This window comes from Ochlerotatus camptorhynchus, unplaced genomic scaffold (genome assembly GCF_037179485.1).
Source record: "Ochlerotatus camptorhynchus isolate MF236.1 unplaced genomic scaffold, CSIRO-AGI_Acam_v1.1 ptg000494l, whole genome shotgun sequence".
Lineage (NCBI taxonomy): Eukaryota > Metazoa > Arthropoda > Insecta > Diptera > Culicidae > Ochlerotatus > Ochlerotatus camptorhynchus.
In genome coordinates, this window is record NW_027040979.1 from 437,071 (window position 1) to 455,008 (window position 17,938).

General features: G+C 40.7%; 1 protein-coding gene across 1 annotated transcript in view; it reads right to left on the minus strand.

Moving 5' to 3' along the window:
- The window catches only part of LOC135712600 (fibrillin-2-like), a 177,997-nt gene that overhangs the window by 101,987 nt on the left and 58,072 nt on the right, over positions 1 to 17,938 (minus strand). Inside the window, exons 5-6 of the mRNA XM_065235551.1 lie at positions 5,731 to 5,982; positions 1,140 to 1,898 (exon numbers count right to left, since the gene is read on the minus strand). Of these exons, the coding sequence (XP_065091623.1) occupies positions 1,140 to 1,898; positions 5,731 to 5,982 (1,011 nt within the window). The remainder of the gene's footprint in view (positions 1 to 1,139; positions 1,899 to 5,730; positions 5,983 to 17,938) is intronic.

Genomic DNA, 17,938 nt, shown 5'->3' on the forward strand with positions numbered 1-17,938 from the left:
GCTTCCCACACACTTTGCCACCAGCAAATAACGATATAACCGAAAACGTCTGACTGGAAACAGCAGAAACAACCCTTGTATCTTCTACAAGCCCACGTTCACACTCTCACACGCATTCATAAAATCCCACCATCGAACCTGCAATCGCAACGAAAGTTACAAATTACAACAACAATTAACATGCTTGGCGGTTGGCGTCGGTCGTAGTAGCTGGTATGTTTGCAGCTTCCCGTATCGCAACAACGTTACTTAAACCGTTCCTACAGTGTAGTCGGTTTCCTGAATGCATGTTTCCAGTCTGATAAATGTCACCGTGAATATGTGCGAACCAAAGCACCATCACCAGAAGAAGACTCGCTGTATCAGTTTAGATGCTGTGCCATGTGCCCCAAGGACGTAGCCAGGTTTCGAGCTAGGGAGGGGCGAAAAAAATTTACTATGGAAAATTTGGCCGAATGCCATTTCACCGAACGCCATTTCCCCGAAAGCCTTTGTGTTGCTGAGTCCCTAAGGGTAGTCGCCCCCTCCTGCCCTCATCTGGCTACGCCTATGCATGTGCCTATGGCAGCATTTCTCCAAAGAGAACGACCGGGAGCAGGAATTCGAAATTCAATCCGGGATGAAAGCCAACACTGTTAGAATGAAAGCTGCCGCGAACTCAGGTTGTTCAGTCTGCTTCCATTTGTTTTGGGGCAGCAAGCGAAGTGTCGAGGACAATGTGCGAGTTTGTATTGTTGTGCAAAATTCAATTAGCCAAAACGCGAACATTCAATGGCTTTCTGACACCTTCGGCTAGTTACAGTTGATTTTTTTTTCTCGCAAAAATGTGAAGTGTCTTGAATGAAGAAACGATTCATTCAGTGATACTTTGCTCTCCAACTGAACAAAGGTAGGTTTTTGCGATTTGATTTGTAATTTACCATCTACAGTTTTGTCTGCATAGTAGGATCTACAAGACAATGCATTTTTGCAATCTCAAATTTTTGCATATAATAATTGATGTTCTTAGCTACCATCAATTGGTAGAAACGATGCCTGTTTGAAACCAAATTAGAAAGACTACCATGCAGCAGCAAGTTGCACGTGGTTGATGATATAGAAACAACAAACAATAAGATACCATTAAAGCTCATACTGACCTTCGCATTCCCCCAGAGAACTTAATCTGAGTCCTTCCCTGCAATGGCGAGGAACCGTTGTCGTCGTGCTCGGAGCAGTGCTAGTCGTCGTCGGTATGACAGGTGTCGCTGTATTTGGTTCTAGATAGTCATCAGCATCGTCGTCAGCGTCGTCATCGTCGTCGCCGTTGTCTTCATCCTCTCCACCACTTGGTGAGGAGGATTCCGTGGTCGTCGTCGTCGATGTGGAAACTTGAGTCATAAGGGGCTCTTCCACTTCTGGCTGTTCGGTTTCACTTTCCTCCGGCAGTGTTTCCTCCCCGTGATGGTGCCGATGGGGATGATGAATTTCCACTTCATTTTGTCGCCTATTACTGTCCGGCTGCTCTTCGTCATCATCACCATCGACATCGGCGTCGGCGTCGTCGTATTCATCAATCTTTGATCGATCGATTTCCGGTATTTGTGGTGAATGAGAGTCTAGCTCGTTTTCCAATTGGTCATCATCGCCATCGTCATCATCGTTATCTTCGCCTGAGGGGAGGAAATCACCGTTCTTTATTTCAGGGATTTCCGTTGTAGTTGTGGATGTCGAGGTAGGTCTACCAACTTGGTCTTCCTCATGCTCCTCTTGGTCTTCATCTTCTTCATTTTCATCTGGAGTGTGGGTTGCCTCAGTGGAACTGGGTTCCAGATGATGGCATCGATACGAACCGTGTAGATTTTCGCATCCATCAGGGCAGTTCTCGGCGATAGCAGGGTCTTCGCACTTGTTGATATCTGTTCGAATGAGCCGGATTGTTTCATGAATAGGAGATTAACACAGAACAGCTCGAATTCCAAATGCTCATCACAATGTTACGAAGCGATAGGAGTTTCTCTTTGTTGGTAATATAAGAAAGAACTGTATTATTGATGGAAAGAAGGAAGCTATCATAGTTTCAAGCAGGAAAAGTGCAAAGCAATGGATGATATGAATATTCAGAACCACCGGATGATTCCTCTCTCATGAGGGAATAGTTTTCAAATATTGAAAACTTCCCTAATAGCAAAACTGGATTAATGCATACAAAAATGTACACCCTTACCACATCCCCCACCTCTTCTCACCAAAACATAATCCTCAATCTTGCATGCATTTTTAATGCCCTTCGGGGAAAGTATTCTTTTGAAACGAGTTGTTCCACTTCATCCACAAAGCACTGCCGTAGTTTGATGCAGTTTTGTGGTAAAACTTCGACTTTGCCTTCGACGTTAAGTCGAGCATGAAAATATGCTCAACTTCTGGTTAGTATACTAGCTCTCTATATAGCATCTTACCACCACCACAACGCAACCATGAACTGCCGGAATGCGCGGCTTTTCCTCCCGAATAAAAAACATAAGATGAAGCATAATAAACGCAAGCAGGGGGCGCCACACAATGATTGTATTTATAATTTTACGTATGAAATATTCGCCAAAGTTGATATTTATTGAAAGGAGCACATGTTTATGCCAGAGAGGGAAAGCTATCGAGCAGATGAAAAACTTTTTCCATTCCTGAGTAGTAGGATGGGATCATCCTCCAACCGTTCACTGTTGAGTCCCGGCTGTTGGTGGTGAGTTCGGTGCCTGCAGTGAATGGCAGCATATATAAGCATAGGAGTGTTTGTGGTCTTTTTAGAAATATGGTCAAAAGAGCAGCGGAGGATGAAAAGATTCGTTGCTGCTGTGGAAACGCAAAAGTTTTCGGGTACAAAAGAAGTCCTACGGAGCTTGGCGAGAAAGTTTTCCACCCGAGTTCATTAACTTTGGAATGCTGGTTATTATGCAGATATATGTATGAAGCTTTATAAGGGAACAGTTAACCAATGGATCTATTTTTAATAAATCAAATAATAGTTTTTGACTGATAATAAGCATAAGCTTACATTGGGCGTCCGATTTTGACAACAAGATTCGCTTACAATTATGTGGGATTCATCATCAGAGGATGTAAGTAGAGACCGCATGAACCGAGGATGCGATATACCTAGCTGCGGTCCAATGCAAGAAAATTGGAGACCGAAAAATGTAGGGTGTATTAGTGAGGTAAATTAATAATGTCGAAAAAAAATAGGAAAAATGTTGCGGACTGGACTCGAACAACGAACGTTGCGATTATCAGACCTGTGCTTTCTCCACTACTCTCTCCATGCTTCTGAATAAGGATAGCCTAAAAGCAAACAAGAATCGCTCATTTCCTCTCACACTCGGCTTCGTATGCTTTTTCTGCTGGAGAGATTCGAGGCAAGAGTGTGCGTCGTTCTACCATGTTATACATAAAAATCAAGGCAAATGCTTGCTTGTGTAGGTGAAAGCACAGACAGAACACGAAATAAAAAGGCAAAAAACCATTACATCGCCAGGTCAACTTCTTACATTCGCTGCGATGTTCATGAACAGAGGATGATAGGAAATGGAACTAACATTCATTGTAACAGATTTTTGGTTTGCGTGCAGGACCTGATTTAGAATAGATTGAGCAGGGTGGAGCAAAATTGATTTTATGCACCACCCAAAATGCAAAGTCATAAAAGCGTAAATATCAACATTTCTGCAGTCGCATCAATCGTTTTTGAATAAGTGAAAACATAATTTAAGTGTTATTCACATTGATTCTAGTGTTGGAATTATTTGAAACCGTCATCACCATCACAATGATGTTTAAATATTGGGAAAAAAAACATCAAAATCCTAGAAAATCAGGTTTTTCCATATTAACTAAAAAAAATTACATGCACAATTATGTTTTTTATCTCACCATGAAAAATAACCGCGGTCCAACCGGTCAAACGAAATTATTGTTCCTCATGTTAAGTTTTCCTCAAAATCAGTGATTACTTAGAGGTGCTTCAAGTCATTTTTGTAATTTTCGGGTAATTGCTGTCTTATAATATTTGTATCTCTGAAAGCAAAAAAATTGCTGTAACAACTTGCATACTAAAGCTAAATATGTTATCTAACAACCACCATCTTATTCCAGACTAAGGTGCAATGAGCTATTTTTATCTATCAGTCAAATAATTACATCATCTGTCTTCAGTGGAGAGCCATGCTACTTTGCTTTGTTAATCTGATTGCCACTCTTCCTGACTGAATTATGTAGCGGATTACAACCTCCTTTTAGATTTTTATCAATTAATCTGTGAAACACACATCAAAATGTGTTTGAAAGAAATGTCGAGAATAGTGCTAGGAACAATATGGCGCAACGTGTATATTATTATATTACAAGGGCAAACACATCGTAGGACAAATACTGTAAAATAAATTACTCATTGGGATATCTCTAAACATGAAACTAGCTCAAAATGCAATAAAATCATTTTAAATGGACCCATTCTTTTTACAGAGTTGGTAGATAACATGATAGTATGCAAATTGTAACAGCAGTTTTCAAGCTTTAAGTCTCGAGATACATGATAGCAGGCATAGGTAAATTCTCGGGTGCTCTGTCTTACATATTTTTACACCGACAAAAATCATTGCGATTGTGTTCCTCAAAGTTTCAAAACTCTGTCTAATATCTTTCGACTTAGTGGCATTCTGGCATTCTGACTAAAGCCCTCAATCCAGATATCAGTTATAACAAGTAAATGTAGAAAACAATACTACCACTTGTAGTGAATGGTGAGTGAATCCACGCAAATTGAACAGCTCAATCTACCAGCCTTTGCATAGCAATAAAAATACGTCATTGAGCTTTTAGTGATACCGAGCCAAAACTGGCTCTTCAAAATCCCATATCATTCTATCTGTCTATCTCGTAAAGCCAATTGAACAGCGAATAGAATAGTAAAAAATATTTTCAAACTAATAGCAGCAGCAAATATCTCACTATGAATGCACAACAGACCGCGGAGAGCAAACCCACTGCACCACGCACCACATCCAGCTAGATAGATAACCGACAGCATAGAAGATAAACTGCATCAAGGATGATCCGTATTTAACACGCGCATCACAGAAAAGCCTGATCGGTGGTGCCTGGCCGGCTGCAGTCTCGGTCGGTCGTCTGTTTTTAATTTTCAAACCCGCTCCAAGCCTCTGGCTCACCGTGATGATTTGATGAAAGGTACCTAGCATTTTTTTCTAACCCGGAAAGCTCTCTTCGGCGTTTAGCGATGAATGGCGGAAACTATTTTTTTTTTCTATTGCCATTTGTTTGATGGACTTTTCAGCGCATGAAATTGTGTATACAGTACCAGCCACAGTCGGGCGAAATGCAGTCAGTTTTAGGAGCAGCGTAAGCTATATTTATGACTAGAAGAGGAGCCGCGTGGTGTTTGCATAACAAAAGCACGAACGGAAGAATGTTTGAGGATGAATAATTTATGACTTTGAAATGTAGTTTCGATGCAGATTTTCCGCCGGAGCTCGTCGCACAATCGGTGTCGATGTTCCGGTGAGCAAGTCAACAAGCGCTCATTCGTTCGATGCTTAAGTGAAACTTGTAAAACTGGTGAATATTCATCATGGAATGGAGAATTAGTTTTGAGTAGCGCGGCAGCAAGCAGCAGAATGGCAGAAGTGGCATGAAAATACCTAGTTCTTTCCAGTGTCAGATGCACCGAAATCCCCATCATACCTTGACACGTTTTCCAATCGTCTCCGAGGGCAAATCCCTTTGGACACAGGCAATACGTTCGGCCCATAGTACTGAGGCACTGATGGGAGCAGCCGGCTTTGGGACACTCACCGGCATCTTCACAGCCGTGGCCATCTGCCGATAGACGAGTCCCGGGAAGTCCATCACAACTGCAATTGTAAGTGGCCCACTGATTGATGCACGTGTCCTGACAGGGGCCGTGACCATTCCGCAGCAGGCACTCGTTGATGTCTGAATATTTGAGAAAAGGATTCGTAACGAATGAATTTCTTGTGTTGGCTAATAAATTGGAAATGTGTAGTCGCCCCATTAATTCTGCTCATAATTAATTCATTAATCGTATAAGGTTCTTAAATGTGTAGTTCTCATGAGATTCGTTGTGGATATTAGCACACACATGATTTATATTAAAGATTTATCAGTCATATCCGTGCTCAGATTGCTCAAACGAATACAATGTAACGTTGCAAAACGATGATATGCTAAATGCGACATTCTTGGCAAATAATTTTAGAATTATTTTTGGGTGAAAAATATAAGGACTTTCCCCGAAGATAGATAACTCTTGTTTCCAAGATGAGGAGGAAGTTTGCAGAAACGTCTCAAAGAAAATCGGAAGAATGCTCTAGGTGACGTCAGAAGAATTTTCTAAGAGAAGCCACAAGAAATTTTTGGGGGCTTCCAGAAAAAAAATACATTTTTATGCGAAACCAAAAATACTATTTTCAAGGGGGGTGACCCCGGCGTAGTGGTTAACATCCATACCTCTCACGCCAAAGTCACGAGTTCAAATCTCACCCCCGGACAAGTCACGAATGACCCAAGAGTGTTAAAGTGACTATAATAAAAAAAAAAAAAATACTATTTTCAAGGAATTCGGGAGAAACGTGAAATGAAATCAGCTGAAATGTTCAGTAAAAATGCACAAATGCACACAATGATTTACTGAACATTTCAGCTGATTTCATGGTACTTATTAACCTTTCTACAGCATCTGTTCCGATGATATATGGTACAATTACACTTCAAAATGGTGCAAAGCGATGCATGCTAAGGAGCATTTTCAAATGCTTAATGTACAGTTTTCTCTATTTTAGGGAGCGTACTTTAATTATTTACTGAGCATTTTAAGATTTTTAACGTATTTTGATCAATCATTTAAGGAGCAACCCGATCTATTTTAAGGAGATTTTTTTAGTTATTAAGGAACATCGTCATTGTTTAATGATTCATTTACCTTTTTACCCAGAGAAAACTGTGAAAAGTGTACGTTCCTCGTGTCGATTTCTCATTATTAAAGTGAATAAATTAAACTGTTTGTTGCTAAAGTGATTTTGGTGGTCCTAAAATGATCAATGGGCTGCACATAAGGATACGTAATTGATAATTCTCACGAATATCCTGGTAAATAAACTTTGACTTAAATAACACTAGGGGCCACCAAACGACGTAAAATAACTTTTCACCCAAAAACTAGTATTTTTTAGCATGAAAGCTAGCGATCTGCTTTGTATGATTAAAACGCTGCTTAATATGCTAAACATTGCTATCACTATGAGTTTGATTGGAAATAGGAATAACTTTTCGGTAATCAAAACAAATCTTTATTTTTCCCGGATCGGTGCGAATGTTACTTTCGACATAATGAAAATTTGCTCTTGATCAGAGCTAGTAAATATCACGGCCGTCATGTGACACTATCGCGAGACGAAACTACCTATCATTTGCTTTCTTGTCATTTTCCAATGATCAAAGATCAAACACTCATGAGAATAATTTATGTGCAGTTTTGACATCAACATTTTTAACTGCTATAGATGAATTTAAGCAAGCAACCATATGTAATCGGTAGAGTGAATATATTCTTAATATTTCCTCGGTAAAAGTAACTTTAATAGCAATAAATGAGCTCGTAATTACAATTATCACAACACTGTCACGTTCTGTCATGACAAAATATTCGATGATATTTTGAAGAAAATCTCTATCATCGTTTTCTCATTCGATGATGGTGACAGAAGTTTCTCTGTAAATATCGCGTGAGATCTTTCATTGAAAATGACATTTACCAGCCCTGCTTGATACATAAAATGAGCACATGATAATCTTATTGATTTATACGTTCCTAACTCAATTTTTTAAGGATTTTTGAAAGTTTCGATAACATGGAGGAGGGGAGGTAATTGGTAATTTTACAGTGTCTTACAAAGTGAGGATGGAAGGTTTAATAATCACAAAAAAAAATCCATACATAATTTGTGGATGACCCTAAAAAAATTAAAAAAAAAAGTTATCTGATTCTAAAGAACATTCACTGGCAGAACCATTTTTTCTATGACATCAAGGTAAAAATTCGGACTTAAATAGCCACAAAACTCGACCATTAGGTTCTGTTAATACTACCTTTGACTTTGTGATTTTGAGAGAAAAAATGTTTTTACTCATAAGTATATTTTCCCAATAATTTTAGAAAAATCAAAACATATCAGCATTTTTTTTTTCCGGTAAGCAGCTTCCCGTTAAAAAAAGATCTTTACAAACATCTGGAACAGATTTTGCTCACGTTAATGCTAATGTACTTCAAATCGATTATTTTCTCGACGATCGGCTGCCTTTCCCAAGTGTACGGATATGAAAACAAGCCTCGACGGTGACCCACAGATGGTTGCGTCTGTGATCAATATTGCTGATTAATAGAACTGAGAGGCAAAACAGAATCTTTTGAATTCAGGGAAAATCCTTAAAGACTAGGGAACGTTGATAATCTTCAAGGAACCTCGTAAATCTTCAGAAAACTACGTAAAACTTCTGCGAAAGATTTTTTTTTTTTTTTTTTTTTTTGTCTTTATTTTAGAGATTTTTAGCCTGAGGCTAGTTCATCTCTTCTTCTGCGAAAGAGAGCTCCACAGAAGTTCAGGTAACTACGTTGAAGTTCAGGACACATTCTAGAAGTGCAGCAAATTCTGAAAAAGTTCAGCAAACTTTGAAACAGTTCTGCAAATGTTTAAGAAGTTCAGCACACTTTGATGAATTTTAAGCAAACTTTGATTGAGTTCAGCTAACTTTACAAAAGCTAAGCGAACTTCATTGAGTGGACTTCGCAAAAGTTAAGCGAATTTAGAATTATTTTCAATTAATATTGCAGGACTTCAACAATCTTTGTGAAAATATAGAAAATTTTAGAGAAATTTTACGATTTTTTAAAAAAAATGGGGCATTTTTTTGAAGTACAGGGGTGTTTCTCTACCATCAGGGAACTTTGTAAAACTTCAAGAAAGTCATAGAGTTTCAGTGCACGTCAAAAAAATTCAGAAAACTTCAGAAAAGTTCAGGAATCATCGAAAAAATTTAGGAAATTTCGTAGAAATTCTAGGAACTCCGTAGAGCGTTATACCCCGTACAGACTATGGCTTATATCACGTGATATACGCTGTCTTGCAATGAGCACTCATACATCTAGTTGTCACTGGAAATCCTATGCATGAGTGCTCAAGGCAAGCTATATTACGTGATATAGGCTGTAATGTGAACGGGGTATTAATCTGGGCCCAGGTCAGATTCCTGTCGACTTTTGTTATTTCCGACACCATGATCCTCTCACGAGTGGAAAGATCGAAGAGTGCTGTGCTTGTAGATGGAAGCGAAAAAAATTCCTACCGTCAAATGTTTTGATTTTGCGTTGTACCGGATTTTTGTTTTTTCAACAGTAAAGTGATATTGGTGACGAACGGATACTTGAATTTCCTGAATCGAGTTCTACAGTGTGCGGATTGTGTCGGACGGCCAAGAAGTGTTTCAAGACTACATTCGGGACATTCCGTGCAAGCTCTACCACAAACCGGATTACCCCGTGAAGCGAACCGTCTACAATTGCGGCTTCCATCTCTAACACATCAGGCCAACTTGTTAACGGCGCCGGTAGTGTAGTGGTAAGCGTGGTACCTCTCACCCCAGCAGGCCTGGGTTCAATCCCAGTCGGCGCCGCCGGGATGTTCTGAGGCATAACATCTCTGATCACGCCTTCCTTCGGAAGGGAAGTAAAGCCGTTGGTCCCCGGTTCATGCGTTGATGGGTCGATAGGTAGGGTCCGGGTGTGGGAGCTGCCTTCGTGGCACGTCGGTAGCATTGGTGCTCAGCACGGAAAACAAGATCGACGGAAAAAACAAACCAAAGGAAAAAAAAAATGGCCAACTTGTTGGGGGTTTACTTGTCCAGATTTGGTGAGTTCGTTCCATTTTGTCCTTTATAATATTTTAATTCTTAATTTACTAGTACTAGTGATACTACAAAAATGTCCAACTCATTAAATACGGGTCAATCAAGCAATACAGCTTGATTAATGATTCTCACATTGAAATGTATTGGAGCGGGGTGAAAATAGCTTCGGAATGCTTGCGTTCTTGAATGAGCATTTGGAGTTGTGATAGAGCTGACACCTTCTAACTCCCGGATTTATACACCGTTCACATTACAGTCTATATCACGTTATATAGGCTGTCTTGCAATGAGCACTCATACATAGGATTTCCAGTGAAAACTAGATGTATGAGTGCTCATTGCAAGACACCGTATATCACGTGATATACGCTGTAATGTGAACGGGGTGTTTGCATGCGAGATGCAAATTGCTTCAGAATACCACTGCATGATCGACGCAACACTTGGTTCAGTTCGTTATCAGTTTGATTGTACCGACTACACACATTCCTACTACCGAGTGGGAGAATCAACCACAGCTTAGCCGTTGATCGCAATACATTCGCGTGGGGATACTCTCGAGAAACTCATTCCTAGGGGCATTTGCATGAGAGCGGGAGATATGAGCACCGATCGATGGCTACCTACTAGATGAGGCGACGATCTACAACGAGGGAGATTGACCGACCAGTGTTGCTTCACCATCTCGTCGAGACCGGTCACTAACCCGGTACATACATTGCTTGTTTTGTAACTAGTTTATTAAGTTCAATGTAGTGTTTTAAGAATAAAAAGTTACTTTTAATGTTAATGTCGTGTGAATAAATGTTCGGTGCAACTGTTTTAAAATAAACTAAGTGATTGTGAGAAGAAACCAAAATCTATTACGGTTCCAAACAATTAGTCCCTGCATGCACTACTAGAACGCCATCGTGGGCGAGGAAGATGAGCAACGAGCGTTGGTAAATTGAGGTGAGAAGTCTTCCGCTGTTCTCCACTGCTACATCTGGTCCTTCGAACCGGATGGATTTTTTTCTATTTGTACCGGTGGGTTGCACCACTTGGCTCTAGGCTGTAACGTTGCCAAGTATTCCAGGTGCCATCGATTCCAAATTTCCTGAAATATTTTCTGAATCTGCTGCCATTGTGTCAACCGATTGTATGGAACCGAATCGAGGTTGACGTCTGGGACAGCTTTCAGTGCTGAGCCCACAAGAAAATTGCCCGGAGTAAGTGGATCAAGATCGGAAGGGTCGTCGCTTAATGGAGTGAGTGGACGAGAGTTCAGACAGCATTCTATCTGCGCTAAAAGTGTCTCCATGTCGTCGTACGCCAGTACTCGAGGTCCAAGTACCCGAGTGAAATGCTTTTGAGCCGATTTAATTGCCGCCTCCCAGAGCCCGCCGAAATGAGACCCTTTGGGAGGATTAAAGTGCCAACGAATGCCGTTCTCTGTGCACTCTCGAGCTACCTGGTCTTTGTGCTCTCTACTTCCCAAAAGTCGCTTCAATTCGTTTGCTGCGCCCACAAAATTCTTTCCATTATCCGTGTAGACGTCAGAGCACAGCCCACGGCGCGCCACAAATCGCCGAAAAGCTTGCAGAAACTTTGCAGTGGTCAAATTTGCGACGAGTTCATGGTGAACCGCCTCCGTCGCGAAACATACGAACACGGCAATGTATGATTTGATTGGTGCATCGCGCCTGTGCCGTGGTTGAAGGTAGATTGGTCCCCAGAAATCTATTCCAACTCTAGAGAAGGGTCGTGATGCAGTCACACGAGCAGCCGGGAGCTCAGACATGAACTGTTCGATGAGCTTAGGTCGAGCACGCACACAGGTGACGCATTTGTGTACGATCTGTCGAGCCACACTTCTTCCGCCCAAGATCCAGTAACGGATTCGAATCGTGTTGACCATCAGCTGAGGAGCAGCGTGCAGCAATCTCTGATGATGCGATAACAATAGCAATATCGATACCCTCTAGAACGGTCTCACAGTTTGATGCCCATTTTCTTAGCTGGAAGCCTCCCCGGGAAAGCATGACGTCGAGTTGCTCCCGAAGCTTGATTGCCTCTGCTACGGTTGCTGCTCCAGAAAATAAGTCATCGACATAAAAATCCTTCTCGACGACCTTTGCTGCTATTGGGAAATTATCGGCCTCGTCACTAGCTAGCTGCTTTAGGACACGTGTCGCCAAATAAGGAGCCGATACAGTCCCATACGTGACGGTCTTGAGAACGAAAGTTTGTAGTGGTTGGTCCGGAGATGATCGCCAGAAGATGCAAAGGTATGCATAGTCGTCGATGAAGTGTAATACTTGGCGATACATTTTTTCGGCGTCTGCAATTAGGATGACTTCGTGGGTTCGAAAACGCATGACAATCGATCGCAAATCGTCCTGTACGACCGGACCGACAAGAAGAGCGTCGTTGAGTGAAATTCCCGAGCTCGTCTTGCTAGACGCATCGAAAACGACGCGTAGCTTCGTGGTCGTGCTGCTCTCTTTAATCACTGGATGATGTGGTAAATAGTACTTCGGATGGACCTCTTCTCCGAAGTCACTGAGTGGTGCCATGTAGCCAAGTTGCGCATACTCAGCCATGAAATCCCGATACTGCTGAGCGATCGAAGCATTACGAGACAGCCGAGGTACCCGTACGCTTCAGATGTAGCAGTGGAGAACAGCGGAAGACTTCTCACCTCAATTTACCAACGCTCGTTGCTCATCTTCCTCGCCCATGATGGTGAACCCAGACCCATTGGGGTGTTAGAAAGCAGTCACGCTTACCACTACACCACCGGCGCCGGCTAGCTCAAATTTACTCGCCGCAAATATATTTACTCTGAGTACAGCTGTCTTGCCTCCAGATCTTGAATCTTAAATTTTTTTTTTCAAAATGGTGCATTTGACATTTTTCAACTTGCAATTGAAATGACGTCTGCCACAAAGTAGTTGAGATATATAAAGTATTTCTTGGAAAATACATACTTAATTTTGATTAATATTTTGAGAAAAAATTCAAAAAAAGTGTTAAAACTTAAATAACTCAAAATGTCCTCGTTCAATATTTATATTTTTCTTACAAAAAAGCTGTTCATAACTAATAAGATTTTTTTAATATTCAAATATCCAACAAGCACATTTTGAGTTATTTCAGTTAAAAACACTTTTGTTTTAATTGTCGCTTGAAATTAATAACTGCATATAGGGGAAATGACGGCTTCGGCATGCCAGACTATTTTCGGCAACCCAAATTGAAACACTATTTTCACTGGATTTTCTTACGAAAACACTTCGCTGGATGCATGCAAACGATTCTTTATGCTTTCAGCTTCAATTTGACTATATTTTTACCACTGAGAAAAAGCAATCTAGCAAAGTTTTCTTGAAATGAAACACACGCACTACAAATTGTAGCTGATTTCGAGTTGCCGATAATAGAACAGCAGATTTACATGCAGTTCAAATGGAACGGTTACCGAAGAAAAACTGGTTGCCGACAATACTCGCTCTCACTAGAGAAGATTGGAGCTTTGTAAAAGCGTTTCAAAACAGTTTTTGACAATTTTTTAGACTGGAATTGTTAGAGCAGCTGGCAGCAAAAGATTGTAAACAAACCAATACTGCATATGTGTGGGTTCCTTAGAAAAAAAGGCTATAGAAAGAAGGTCGCTGCTTAGGTTGCCGAGAATACGTAAATTTCCCTATTTATCCTATTCTTTTCAACTCAGGAGTCATTTCGATTACAAGCGACATTTTCATACTACGATTTATCAAAAATGTCAAAAACGTCATTTTGAAAAAAATAATGCAAGGCCAAATTTTAACACACGTGATTGATTTCCCATAAAAAAAAATGCATAGTTTCAAACAAATCGGAAAAGGTTGAGTCTGATCGGTCCGTCAACTGCTCATTGTTTAATTAGAGAGAACCTCATAAAAGTTGGAGGACCATCTTTTAATTTTGAGGCACTTCGAATTACAAAAAAAAGCTCGGGAAACTTTGTGAACCTTCACAGAAAATCAACAAACGTTGAGAGCGAAATTTGTAGCAAATTACAAAGCCGTTCGAGAACCTTCGTAAAACTACATACAAGTGCAGGAATTTTTGTAAAAGTTCAGCGACTCTAGTAGAAGTTCGGAAATTTTTTCAGAATGTTCACAAACTCCGGTAAAAGTTCAGGGAATTTGGTAGAAGCTATAACAAAATCGAAAAAAAAAATCATTCAAATTCTTAAAATTTCAAGGATCTTCGGAACTCCACAACAGTTACTGATAGATCTTTCTTCAACAAAGCTCAATGCACTTCCTGGATGTTTTAAGAACGTCGTTCGATTTCAGGGAACTTTCCAAATATTTAGGAATATGCGTAGAAAAGATAGAGGATCATCCTGGAAATTCATAGATTTGCTTAAATCATGATACAATTCTAGAAAAATAAAAACTATGGAACTTGGAATATGATCAAGGAGCTACGTAGAAGTTTTGGATATTTTTAAGAGGTTACTGGAACTTTGTAGATGTTCCGGGAACATCATTTAAATTATAAGAAATTTGTTCAAGTATAGCAAACATGGTAGAAACTCAGTGAACTTCCTAAAGTTCAAGAAATTTTACATGGGAAAATCGTAGAAGTTGACGGAATGTCCCATAAACTCGCAGGACTATCCACAATATCAGGGAACTTTATAGAAGCTATTTCTTCGGATAAGCTAAATAGTTTGGAAAGAAGTTCAGGGAGCATCGTTTGAGTTCATGGAACTGAAAATAAGTTCAAGAAACATTCTGGAAGTAAAAGAACCTTCTTTAAATTTTAGGAAACTTCGATCAATTGTAGAGAATTACGTAAATATTCCCTGATTTTTGATAAGATATCAATATAGCCCTCTATAAATGTATCAACTTTGAAGTACATCAAGTATTGCTGTAAAGATAGCAGCTCCGGTGGTGTAGTGGTAAGCAGGCCAGCAGGCCTGGGTTTAATCTCAGTCTGCCGGGATGTTCTGGGGAATGACATCTCTGATCAGGAAAGTAAAGCCGCTGGTCCCCGGTTCATTAGTTGATGGGTCGATAGGTAGGGCCGTCCAGGTGTGTGAGCTGCCTCCCTGGCGTCGGTAGCATTGGTGCTCAGCATGGAAAACAAGATCGACGGAAAACAAATCAAGGAAAAGCTGGGCTTCGTGTATTCAAGGTCCGGAAGGCACCGACCGGCGTGATTAACAAAACACGGCGGCCAAATCCCGCGCAAGGAAGCTGTACCGACAGTGGTTAACGAAACCGATGTGTGTGGTTATGGATGACGAAACCTACATCAAGGCAGACGCAAAGCAGATACCGGGGCTAGAGTTCTACGTTGCCAAATCACGGTTTGATGTTCCGGAAGACATAAGGAAGAAGAATGTGAACAAATTCGCCAAAAAATACATGCTCTGGCAGGCCATATGCCAATGCGGTATATTGAGTAAACCGTACATCACAATGAGCACCATCAACAGCGAAATTTACCGCACCGAGTGCCTCCAGAAGCGTCTGTTGCCCTTCCTGTGGTCCCACGGAGGCGAGACATTATTCTGGCCGGACCTGGCATCATTCCATTACGCGCGATCGACGTTGGATTGGTACATAGACTATAACGTTGTTTTTGTACCAAAAACTGCCAACCCCCCAAATTCAGAGATTCGTCCGGTGGAAAGATTTTGGGTCATAATGAAGGCCAAAGTTCGAAAATCGTCCAAGGTGTTTAAGAACGAGCTGGAGTTGAAGAAATAGTGGATGAAAGTGACCAAAACGGTCGGCTCCACCATTGCACAAAATGTAATGAGAGCTCTTAACGGAAAGGCTCTCAGCGATGGAAAGGAAATTGAATAAAGTAATTATGCCGAAACATAATCCATATGCATTAGTTCATTCCCTAAAAGTTTCAAGAAAATTTGACTTAAAATAAATTTTTGGCGAACACTTTTGTCTTGTGCCTTTTTTTTCGAATACAGGCCTTAAGTTAAGTTTTAATCCAAATCTGATAGGCTTTGTTTCAGATTCCAGCTTCACGCTGCTACGGAATACACATAGCTTCATATTTGCCTGACAAACGATCAAGTTAACTTGCATAACAAACAATCTGTGACTAAAAGCCAAATCATATAAGTTACCTCAATTTCCAACATTATCTAACATCCAACAAGATTCATACTCCTTCGTCAGTAGACCAGTGCCGAGAAAAAAAAACGATAACTCGAAAACATCATTCATTAGGGATGTTAATTTGCTAATGACTGGGATGAAATTTACGTACGAAAGAAATGCAAAACAGAAAAAGCACAAGGACAGCAAATATACCATTGCCATCCAGAGTATCAAGGTCCTGTTGGGGATGCTGGTTGACAGCGAACAAGCACCAAAAGCACACTCTCGGTAAGTAGGTAGTGAATGAAGGTGGAGGGAGCCTCTTTTCATCACCCAGCAGAAACACAGAAACGGCAACAGAAGTGTAGTGCCCTAGATTCGTCAGTGGCATCCTTCAAGTAGCAGCAGCTTTTAATTTCACGCTCAACAGCAATCGTAAAACTGTGGGAAAATTGCATCAACGCTCTTAAGATCAGAGAGAGAGGGATGATACCGCATCATATCTCGCACCGCACTTCAAGCAAATGGCGGGTCCGGCATGGAAAAGTACTTAGCCTGGTTTGCCACAACTCATTTTTTCTCTCGTTAAAAGGAAGAAATCCTTTGCGCCTTGATGAAACCCAGGACCATTTCTTCAGAACTCCCAAGCGTAAATTTCCGCAATTAAAAATGTTTGTACAAAGTATATCGTTCTACTTGCTCGGGTGTGAATTGTGTGATGGTTGACGTTGCTTCATGACGAAGGGCAACAGCTTTCAGGATATAATATCAACGTGCTATTACTTGAATGGATGAACGTGTTAGCAAATGTTGCAAAATACTTTTAAGGATTTCATGGGAAAATAGAGCGCTCTAGAAAAAATAACTGTTGCCTTGAAAAATAATCCCAAATGTTAGCTGTTGCCAATGAACTTATAGCTTAATTTTTTTAAATAACAAGTACAATCAAGTGAGATTTAGTTAGTAAACTGAATTATGAATTGTTTAATGTTTCCGCTCCAGATAGCAAATATCACTAATTTATCCCGTGTAACATTGTTCCAATAGAACCCTCATTCCGAAAAACAAAAAACGAATAAATGAGTCGACCTCTGCCATTTTTCAAAACCCGCGAAATGAATACAAGCCACGGGCGGCTGAACGGATGAAAGGTCACACCAAAAGCCAGTTGCCATTGGAGGAGAAAACTGGAGAAAAAAATCCTGCTTGAAAAGTAGAAAGGCCAAGGATGAGCACGCTCTAATGAGAACAAACAAGTTTAATTACGACAATGAATAGAATTTATCTTCTCCTCAGCGAGCATCTCATCATCATCGCACCAGCCGAGCTCTTGTTTCCTAGACAAAGGTCTCAGCATCCTACTGACTGCCGCTACTGGAAAGGAACTCAAAGAAGCACATTGTAGCACGCCAACATCTGAATGCCCTCTCGGTCGGCAGGATTGCAAGCAATAGCTACCCGCCAGTGGCAGTCAGTACGAATGTTATAAATAACTTTTCCTCCCGCAGAAGCTCTTGTTTTCTAGCCCAAGCAATTTCAGCACTATTAGCACCGCTAAAGTTTCATTTTATCTCCGTAATTCCGTAAACCCCGGTGGTAGCATCAGCGACATAGACCGAACCCAAAAAACAAACCAAGAGCAACAAAAAGGAAAATCTCGACCTTTCGCAGAGAGTGCAGTTCGTTTTTGTGTTTTCCGCTAAAAGTCACTTTTCATCATTATCATAATACAAGCTCAGCAGACAGCAACTTTGGGAAACTACTCTTTGCTTTTGCTCGCTTTTCCGGTACAGCCGAGTGGTGTAACTAAATAGTTCCGACTGGATAGTTGCTGATGGCCAGCCTGTTAACCCTATACATCCGAA